Source organism: Manduca sexta, unplaced genomic scaffold (assembly GCF_014839805.1).
Source record: "Manduca sexta isolate Smith_Timp_Sample1 unplaced genomic scaffold, JHU_Msex_v1.0 HiC_scaffold_3586, whole genome shotgun sequence".
In the NCBI taxonomy this organism is placed as follows: Eukaryota; Metazoa; Arthropoda; class Insecta; order Lepidoptera; family Sphingidae; genus Manduca; species Manduca sexta.
In genome coordinates this window covers 1,966-12,876 of record NW_023594670.1, presented here as the reverse complement: position 1 = coordinate 12,876, position 10,911 = coordinate 1,966, and the positions used below count along the sequence as shown (strand labels likewise).

Genomic DNA, 10,911 nt, shown 5'->3' with positions numbered 1-10,911 from the left:
TTTTTCTTATGCAGGTTTGACTTCAACTCTAAACATAACACCAAAAATCAGTTCTCTGAAAAAATAAACCAGGTAATGTAACAATGCAATGATTTCTTACATGTTCAGGACAGATGTTTTGCCAAGAGAATCAAGCAGCTGTGAGACTAAATCCTTGTCACGAGTTGCCAGTAACTTTGCTGCTTCCTCAGCCACTAAAGGGATGAAACAGCTGTGACTTGTTGTTAAGTGTTGATGGTAATGGTGTTGGGAGTGGTAACACCGGTAATACTGAAAGAGAACAATACTTATGGTTAATCAGTGAACAGTCTCCAAGTTGAAGTTAAGGTAAATTTAACTATTATGATTTCTAAAGGTAATTATATATAATTATACACTAAAGACAAACAGCATTCATGATTAACAATTTATCAAATAGTTTTATAATACAGACTTCAATCTTGTCATCTAATATTTAAGTTATATTTCTCATTTTTATATTTTTCAATAAGACTTTAAAAGTTATTTTCAGTTACAATATAATTTTAATTTCCAAGAAACAAAATACAATAAGGCCAAAAACATAACCTCTGCCAGTCAACTGTTGCAAAACTGATGAGAAAATATAAATCCCAAGTTAAAGAAGTTTTATATGATTTTATGATTCACCAAAATACAGCAACTGTCTTATTATTTTATTCACCTAAATCTTATGTACACTGAAATGTGATACCTACTAATTTCCACCATGATATGACATTAAAATTATTGAGAAATCATATTATATACATATTCATAAATATATTTGTTTTTTCTAATAAAATTATAGGAATAATAAGATAATGAAAAACATAAAACATAATATAAAAATAAGTAGATATATCTATAATTTCAATACACATATAAATATTTTAACTATGTGTACAAACAAAACGTAATAATATGCGTGATATAATTGTTTTGAACATAAGTCTAAAGTATTGTGCAGCGTTACTGGCGATACGCACACAAGTAGAATGTTGATAGCTACTTACGGTCTGTTAGGCTGGCTACTCCTGCTAATGTTGTAATGGGAACACTTGGAATATCCCTCTCGTTCATCTTGATACGAACTTTTTATTTTCTTAAGATCAGTAATACTCTCCTAGAAGTCAAAAGAAAGTCTGTGTCGCTGAACTGCAAAACACACCGTACAAAATTGTTTGCGTAGTCGCCGATTCCATTATCATTTTACTTTCCACTCACGTAACACTTGGCACAATTGAAAACCCAGTTTGACATTCTAGGATTCATAATACCAAAAGCTTTTCACAAATATTTAACTAATAACAAAACCAAAGATTGTTGTGAAAATGGGGCAGCCGTCAATTTGATGCTTTGTTGTGAGTTGTGCATCAAAACGAAGGTCAGCGCATGTACGACACTCCCATCGATATAGAAGAAATGTAGATGGGAATGCAGACAATGAAATTCTGTGATAATTTGCAGAAAATACTCACTGAAACATTATGATAGCTATTATTATTTTATCTTTCCAGGACAAATCAAACATAATCCCAACATTTAGATAATCAAGGAATTATGACTCAGTGTTGCCAATTAACTTAAAAGTTCACCAGTGACGCTAGAAATATTATAAAGCACAAATCATAGACTAATTACAACAAAATTTTAATAATCTGCGTATTTAGATATTTTATAACATAGAATATTTATACATTATAAAGTAAATTTAATAAACGTAATATGAATATGATTATCAGAATATGCTGGGCTTATACATCCGGAATGGTAAGCTGAATTCAGATGTTTCGTATTTCATAAAATTTGGCACGGTGAATTTGTTCGGAGGAAAATGCAGAATCAATCTGAATTATAGTACCGTTTTTTAAAGTAAACTATTCTCTCTAGGATTCATTTCTTAGATAATTAATAACATATCTGAATTCAGAATGCCATTCCGAATGTATAAGCTCGGCCTATACTATAATTGTGTTTCAGAACAGTTATCCTCTGCGCTTTATCCTTGTTTCCGGGCGAAATAGCCTAATATTGTAAAGGTCAAGGGATTTTTTTGCCATTCTTAGGGGTTTCCGGGAAATTAGGATAAAATAGAATATGGAATTTAAGACGGCTGTTATAGTTAGGGATAAATATTTTTAGAGTAGATAATACTGACGTTTATTGACGTATATTCTTCATACCGTAAGTAATATACTCAATGATTAAATATAAAGAGGACAGGCTTCAAAAGTTAGCTATATGAATAAGTTATATTTATGTTAGGGAAATCGACGCAGAATTGTAAATATATATGTCTATCTCTTTTACTCAAAGCTTATTTGGAACGCAACAAAAAGACAAAAATAATTGCTTTCTTCGAATATGGCAATATTTCGTTTACTTCAACACACTGAGACCGCCTTGCGGCAGAAGTCACCATTTATTGCAGCCCAGGCAGCAAGTACATGTAGTGTCAAACGATGTAAACAAATCTTCATAAATATTGAATTTAAAGTAATATAATCATATTCTCAATTGTTCAGTGTGTTTATTAGTGTATTTGTTAAGTTTCGAAAATGACTCAGTGTTGTGTGAAAGGATGCAAATCGAATTCACGCAAGAAAGACCCCGAAATATCTTTTCATAGGTTAGTAACTATTTTTACCGAAAATTAGCAAATATCATTGTATATTTACTTTTTGGATTTGTTTTTATCAATTAATATGATATGTGGATCTGGTTTGTTAAGCTTTGGACCCTTTTAGGCGTGATTTATATACATTAAAATCATTATGTTTGTGTACACACGAGCTTATTGATGGGTGGATTTGTTTAGAAATTATTGATATCGATATTTTAACAGACGCCCGTTTATCAGTTACGGTTTTATCTTTGAAAGAATGTTAGAGCACATCAATATTGTATTATCTATTGTATTATCACTTATGTACAGGGTTTAAGGAAATATATTAGGTTTTTGTTTATTCACCGATGGAAGCTGATGATTTCTGTTTCATTTTCTTTACGAGAAGAATGACATTTACACCCACAATAACGCAGGCCATTGCTTGTTCGTAAGGCTATATTTTACTTAAACAGCACTGTGTATTTATTAAATTAAAACAAAATATTACAAAACATGTAGCCAATTTTGAAACGCACGCGCTGAAGTATAACGTAACTAAATTGTGTGGGCGCGTTTGTGACGTTGTTCTGAGGTTGGCAAGCTGGAACATTTGACATTTTATTTGCTTTTTAATTCGGCATCGTAAAGAGGACCAAAGGTAATTATTTGATGGTTGTAACGTGTACGCAGGCCGACCTTAGCAACATAATATTTGTCTCGTTCTTTTCAACGGTTTTGACCTATTAGAAAAATAGGATAAGTATATAAAGGTAATTTAGATTCCTTCTATGCTTGTTCTTGTTCCGAGGCAACATACTTCCAAGATTTTTAGGTCACCTATGTTGGTACTAGATTTAACTTAAAGTTTTGTCTAGTAAAACTAAACTCTATTCAACGGTATTAAGATTTTTAATCATTCTTCGAAAACTTTAACTCGTACATCATCACACAAAATGTTCTAAGTGTCCACCCTGTATTCTTTGACGATAATGATCAATGGTTTATTCGTCATAAATGGAATAATAAATTATTGCCTAACTGGACTTTGAATGTTTGCAATGTAATTAAGTAATTACACGATATTTTCATACCTGCATATAGAATCTAGATAGGGATTCTATCGTTTCTTCTTCACTGTCATATTAACGTACACTGCTCGGTGCATTTATTGGCTAATAATACGACTAATTCTTCAAAATGAACGATTATCTTGTTGCTTTTACCAAGTATCTCAAACATGTTGGTTTACCGTTAGCGGTGGGAATCGTGGTCTGGAAGTTAAGTTCTTGTTTATCTCGCCGGAAACGTCGGGTTGCTTTGCAAGGAAAGGTAAGTAAAAATAGGTAATATATATTTGAAGTGTCCATTTTTTTATAACAATATATATTTTGTGTAAAATTTATTGAAATAGTATATTTATTTATTACTATACTTAATTTTTTTCGGGTTGTTTGTAAAATCACTGGTGCAAGCTCGGGAATAGGCGAGGCCCTGGCGCACGCGTTCTACGAACAGGGAAGCAAAGTTGTTCTTGCATCTCGGCGAATATCTGAATTGGAGAGTAAAACAAGAACTTGTAGCCAAGACTATTGTAAGTGAACACTATGGTGTTTAATTAAAATATCTAGTGTGCCCATTATGTCTTGGCAGGTTGCAGTTAGTCTCCACACCTGCTGTCTATCTCTCGTTACCCAGTAATCCCCAGTAATTATTGCCTTATAACCACTCATGAATAATTTCACTCCAGCCATAATTAGCCAACCTGTTAGTTCAATAGAAAACAATATTTTACTACTATTTATTTGTAACTGGTGGCTCCAACAGACAACCTGCCCTAAAAAGGATATAAAATTTTTGAACCTGCATGAATCTCATCAAATGTGCAACCTGACAAACATGTCAAGTTATAATAGTCATTAAGATTTCTAAAATTTTTAAATTTTCTCAATTAATTATTTCTTATGTTTATGTGATGATATTAGACAATGAAATAAAACAAGTTTTCATATTTTGATTAAGGTTTTTTATGTTTTAATTTTTCCTGCAGAACAAAGACTACAATTTGTAAACTTCATTTTTCTTTTGCAGATATTTTAGGTAATCTATCTTTCTGTAAGAATTTTCTCCAATGCATAAGAAAACTTTAAAAAGATCAAATTGAGATTAATTTTTATATATATATATATATATATATATATATATATATATATATATATATATATATATATATATATATATATTTTAAGAATGTGTCAATATAATATTTATATACAGTTCCGTTACAGATTTTGGTGAGCATAATAATTGTGCGCTAACCCAGAACTCACTGAAGTGATGATGAGTGACAATAGCATTTGCTTTATATGATTACAGATTGAACCAACACTTGAACCAGTTGTTTTACCATTAGACCTTGCTGACTTTGACCAGATTGAGCCCTTTGTGCAAAAGGTCTATGAACTCTGTGGTGACATTCATATTCTTATTAATAATGGTGGTGTGTCACACAGGGGTTCCATATTACACACACTAAAAAGAACTGAAGTTCACAAGCAAATTATGTCTATTAACTATTTTGGGGCAGTGGCTTTGACATCAGGTAAAATTTTTATACTTGCAGTACCTCTTGTCTTTGTTATAATTTAAATTCTGTGTATTTTATCAATGTAAATGATTTTATTTTATCTTAAAAATAAAAATTCTATTATATGAGAGCTCTTCTCAAAACTCAATAGTCTGACAGACAGTTGCTGCGTATTGTGAGTCAGTTATTAAAATATGGTTATAATTTTTCCAGCGGTGTTACCTAAAATGGTGAAAAACAAGTCTGGTCATATTGCATTTATCAGCTCTGTCCAAGGACTTATTGCTATTCCGGATCGATCAGCTTATGCTGCTAGTAAACATGCCATGCAAGCATTTGGTGACTGCTTGCGTGCTGAGATGCACCAACATAATATTAATGTGACAATGATCAGTCCAGGATATGTTAGGACTGCTGTATCTTTAAATGCATTTACTGGATCCTGCGGGAAGCTCATGGAGGTTTGTGTTAAATTTATTTTATATCAAGTATTACATGTGTATCCAAGTGCAGGCTTAATTTATTAAGGGTACTACATTTTTATAGAAATTATCACAAATTACAAGGTGATTTCCAGTACTTAAGACACTAATGCTGTATATTGATAGACCATTGAGTCTCAATGGGGATTGAACTTGTGGGTTTTTATGTTGGAATCGCTCATTACTCATTCCACTCTAATTGATTAACTGTAACTAATAAATGGTGTCACTTTTGTTCCAGTGATGGATCCAAGCACTGATGCAGGATTTACTCCAGAATACACTGCAAGTAGAATACTAGACTCTATTGTCAGTAAACAGAATGAGCTGATAGTTAGCCAGTTTATGTCTCGATTTGCTATATTTTTGAGACATACCATGCCGGCAATATACTTTAGAATTATGGCAAAGAGGGCAAATAGAACTTAGAATACAAGGAGAAATTATTTATTAAACACTTTTGCTATCATAAGAAATGGGGATCTGTAACCTGATATGTCACTATAACAAAAGGGATATAACCACTAAATTACGCTATGTTATTACATAAAAGCCTTATTAAAGGCACTTTAAAATCTTCACAAATATATATTTGCCTATATCCTCAGGTTTTCAAACAATCTCCGTACTAAATTTCATCAACATCTATTGGGTAGTTTTGAGTTTTTTGAGTTCAGACTGGCAGACAGATGTGGCGGGGGACTTTATTCTACAATATACTTTTAGAACTTTTTAAGTGGAACAATTAAGTTATACATTATAGTTGCGTAATTTTAATCGCTAACGCAGCGCACGCAACTGTAGCTCTGAAAAGGAATATTTTTTTCTTATTTTTGCAACATTTTTCATTGATTCTTCGCTTCTTATAGCCTTCCTCGATAAATGGACTATCCAACACTAGAGAATTTTTCAATTTGAACCAGTAGTTCCAGAGATTAACGCATTAAACAAACTTCAGCTTTATAATTTAATAGTATAAATTTGCGGCTCCGCCCGCGTGAGTTTTTAGGGAAAAGTAACCGTTAGCACTCGGGGAGTAATCTGCTTTCAATTAATAAAAAGCAAAATCAGCTTAATAGTTCCTGAGATTAGCGCTTAATTGGATTTTAGCCAAAGATATTGTCAATTAATTTGTTTGTCTTGGTATCCTGTGTGATGCTCTTCAGTATTACAAAAGGCTTCAGTTTCTTAGCTGGCACGGTTAAGCTTTGGGCACGCTGTTCTAGGATGACCAATTCGATTCGTAGTTCGTTTCTGGACACGGGTTTTAATATAGTGGGGACGTAGCCAGTGCCACGGAAAGTGACCTACCTTACACTGGTGGGCACTTCGCGAGAGGTGGTTTCTGTATTTATGGGAGCGAATTTTTTTTTATGGGTAAAGGACTTTGTAGTCCACATCGGAGAAAACCCGCGAATAGGATACTGGACTCCCTCGGCTTGACTGTAGGGTCCTGGAGGAAAGTTGGGCGGGGAAAGCTGGGAAGGAAGTGTGGGGAAAGGATAAGGAAACCCCTTAGGATGGCAGGGAGAAGGCTAGGAACTGTTCGCGAGCCCGTATAGGCCTCAAAGTGAATTGGCAACCATGAGGTATACGCACTTAACTGTGCCGCAATAAATGTCCTCCCGTGCATGGGCGTGCTCTCGGTGTGGAGACCGAGCGCACAAATGCCTCGAGGGGAGAGGGAGGTGCGACGATTACCGCTGGCTTGTTAACTGGTATGCGTCTATTTGGCGCTGTGTAGGTCTTCTTTGATGTTAGTGGATTGCGGTGACCGCGGCGTAGGTTTTTTCACTATTGCCGGTGTCTAGTTTACACTTAGCCACATCTTCCCTGATTGTATGCTTGATGTCTTAATTTATAGCATATCTTGGTGTCACTCAGGGCAGCGATTTATCTTGTTATAGCGCCGATTCCAGTGGCGAGTTGTATGGTTGTTTTTTTGTTTTCAGATGTGACGCTTTGGCCGGCGTTAATAGTGGTAATGACTTTGCTAGTTAGTTTTTGTATTACCAGCAGGTATTCGGAGATTGTCGTTTTCTTTGGTGCGGTCACGGGGGAGGCGTCCCTGTGCAATTCCATGAACTCGTCATTGAGTACTTCGCTAGGGGTGGGTTGCGTAGACATTGTGTAATAGGGTGTTGTCAGTACATTTTTCAAGGGTGTGCGAGCGCCTAAAGCGCTCACCCAAAAGTTGTGTTTGTATAAGTGGAGCTTTGTCGGGCCGACCAATATAAGACAGGTTAAAAATAGTATATATATACAACATTGCTACATAATACTTTTTTATTCGAACCATATTCATATTATAAAATCGTTGATATGGGATCCAAAGGAGTAGTAGTAGTCTATTTGTAAAGAATTATAATAATAATCCAGAGATAATTTACCAGAGAGTAAAGCAGACTCGAGACGAAGTCAAGTTCGATTCCATTCGATGCGCGCTCCTTTGGCTTCGAAGTTCTCGTTCGCTTTATTGGTCACGAATGATATTGTGAAGAATTTTGTTCACTTCATAATATTGACTGAAAGTGGTAACTCGCACTAAATCAGTATGATAAAATTTGTCGGATGTTACTTCGTGGAAAAGTTATGGTCTCGCGGTTATGCCGCTATCGACATGTTAACCAATCTCTAACGGCAGAGTATATATATTATAACATAGAACTGTTAGTGTTTTTGTTAATAAATACTATAAATCACTGGTTATAATATGGCAAATATAACATATTCATATCATTCGGCATAATTGTATGATAGTCTTAAGATATAAATTCCAATATATTATAAGACAAAGTATTAGTTTGTAGATAATGCTTTCCATTTGTAATAATTTATTTTACCTACTAATTGGCTGAATATTAATAATTGAAAGAAATTATGTAAATATTTGTGACAATAAATGAATAAACCAGAATCAATGCATTTGGTTACTTTTATTATGCAGTAACAGTGGCTGTAATCGTAAATTACTCATGTCACTGCTAGCACAACACTGTAACAGAATTGTCTACAAATTACAGTCAAATTTCACTAAAAGCTCTTACATAAGAATTTTTGTACACTTCTAAATCTACTGTCAATAACATAATTACATTTTATACATTGCCTTCTACCTACAACAAATTATTTTATTACATCTTTAAAATTTTAATATAAAACAATATATTAGAAGCATTAAGAATCTCTCTATGGGTGGCATTTTAAGAGGGTCTTATGTGACAGCTACTTTAATTGTTCGAAAATCACTTATTTTACAAAAACTTCACTTCCACCTAAGGATTTCTGGAAGTATGTTTTCTACATAAAGAATAAAACAAATATTGCAGTTGCAAGGAATTGAAATCTATTGTTTCAGAGGAATAAAAACTTGTATGAATATATTTTGAAATATTTGATTTATATTTGAGTGCTTCTCTGCTTGTCCTTAAAGGGCTAGTACTGTCTTTTATGTTTGAACAATTGACATACAGAATATCTTAGTTTAATAGTAAAACCTAGAATCCTTGTTATTTATTAGAATATCAGAGGTTCATACTAGTGTACCAGATCAGACCCGCATTTCCCCAGTGACATCATGTTCCATATTGCCATTTATTAGGTGCAATTCCACACTCTAGCCAGTGGACAATCCCTTCTTTAACACTGTCCAACCAGGGGGGATACACCCAAGATCTGAGCATGAGAGTCATATTACATGTACAAATAAATTTAATTTATATCTTCCCTCTGAGCAGTAGATTATAATATTTAACTGAGATGCTTCTTCATAATTTATTTTTGACAGAAAAGTATTCGTGACTTATTGAAGTCAATTCTAATATGTTTGAAATACTGATGATTCTCAGAGGATATTTTTCACTATCTTCACAGGTTAAGGTAACTCCCACAAATAACCCTGCTAATAAATCCACCTAATATTCAGTTGGAAATAGTATGTCTAGTTCTAACAATTTTTTATATTCATTTAAATGTGTTATACAGTCTCCATAAGCAAACAGTGGCAGCTGCTATGGAAATAGTGTTATGTAATATAATTTTCTTTTTATTGTCAGTATGTACAAGTACAACAGGTGATGCAGATGTGAGATTACTCAGCATTGGCAGTGTTGATAAATGTCGACGGTCCTTTTCTTCTTGGTATTTGCAGCAAGGATCCCATTGCCATGATAGTGTATAACAACCAGAACATAATATTGACACTATTCCAAATGGGGCACACACCAATGAGCTCCACATTAAACCTGAAATAAAAGAAAGCATTTTATAGTGATAATTTTTAAACATAACTTGGCACCTGATCCAGGACATTAATTTTGTGTTAACTGAAATTCCATTGTCATGTATTCTGAATTACTTTATTAGACACATATGTGAAGTTTCACTTAACATATTTTGCAACTGCTTATATGTTAATTATACTTAAATCACAGTAATGTAATTAATTTATACAGTTAAAATTTCAAACACAAATGTGATTGAAATCTATCTCCTGAAATATCTAATAAGGATGAGCAAGACAAATATATATATATAAAGAATTTGATCGGTACCTACATATAATATGCGCATTGGAAACTAGTATTTCAAATATATTGAAGACGTACCTGATGCAATACCGCAAAGTCCGCTATAAACAGAAACCTTATGCAAGAGGTTCCCCACATATATCCATCGAGCTGTCTCTTCTCCGAGAGGCTCTGGTTCTATCACAATAACGCTCACACCGGCCTCAAGTGCTCTTTCAATTCCATTTCAAACTTAATGTGGGCATTTTCACTATCGTACACTTCTCTTATGATCGCGACACTGGATGGCTTTAGATCACTAAAACAAGACTAGTCATTGTAATTTACGCTTTTCCGACATTCACTACGGATGTCAAAATTCGGATTTAAATAGAGACATTTCGAGGCATAGTAAAGAAATAGTTAATTTGTAAAAATTTCGTAATATTTACAAATTACAAACCTGTCACTTTCATCACCCGCCATCTTATCTATAGACAAAATATAGACTATAAACTGTCACTGGCTCAGAACAATGACAAGCATAGCAGTAGCACTATGACATTTGACAGCAAGAAATTTATTGTTGCGATCCCTTCTGACATCTTATCGATATCGATAGATGGTTTGTCTATCGGCTATGGTAAATTCACAGACCTGCTAAAAATAAACACTTTTCGGTCAGTCAACTACAAACCACTAGAATTTATTTGCTATTTTAGATAAAGG

The 10,911-nt window shown here is 33.7% G+C and overlaps 2 protein-coding genes and 1 long non-coding RNA gene across 3 annotated transcripts; 1 reads left to right on the top strand and 2 right to left on the bottom strand.

The window, feature by feature from the left end:
- Positions 1-129: 129 nt before the first annotated feature.
- LOC119193096 lies at positions 130-1,582 on the bottom strand. Its single transcript, XR_005113840.1, has 3 exons — positions 1,479-1,582; positions 1,014-1,123; positions 130-270 (listed from the first exon to the last, which is right to left on the bottom strand). It is a non-coding gene; the product is annotated as an uncharacterized LOC119193096 (long non-coding RNA).
- A 1,994-nt stretch (positions 1,583-3,576) lies between these two features.
- Positions 3,577-8,591, top strand: LOC115448170 (dehydrogenase/reductase SDR family protein 7-like). The gene is given in 7 exon segments (XM_037446760.1): positions 3,577-3,941; positions 4,020-4,164; positions 4,166-4,199; positions 4,982-5,207; positions 5,406-5,635; positions 5,638-5,653; positions 5,916-8,591. Coding segments are annotated over 7 exon segments (975 nt in total). The 5' UTR covers positions 3,577-3,805; the 3' UTR covers positions 6,104-8,591.
- Positions 8,592-10,683, bottom strand: LOC119193095 (transmembrane protein 11 homolog, mitochondrial-like). The gene is given in 4 exon segments (XM_037446759.1): positions 8,592-9,918; positions 10,282-10,422; positions 10,425-10,501; positions 10,646-10,683. Coding segments are annotated over 4 exon segments (522 nt in total). The 5' UTR covers positions 10,669-10,683; the 3' UTR covers positions 8,592-9,637.
- Positions 10,684-10,911: the final 228 nt, after the last annotated feature.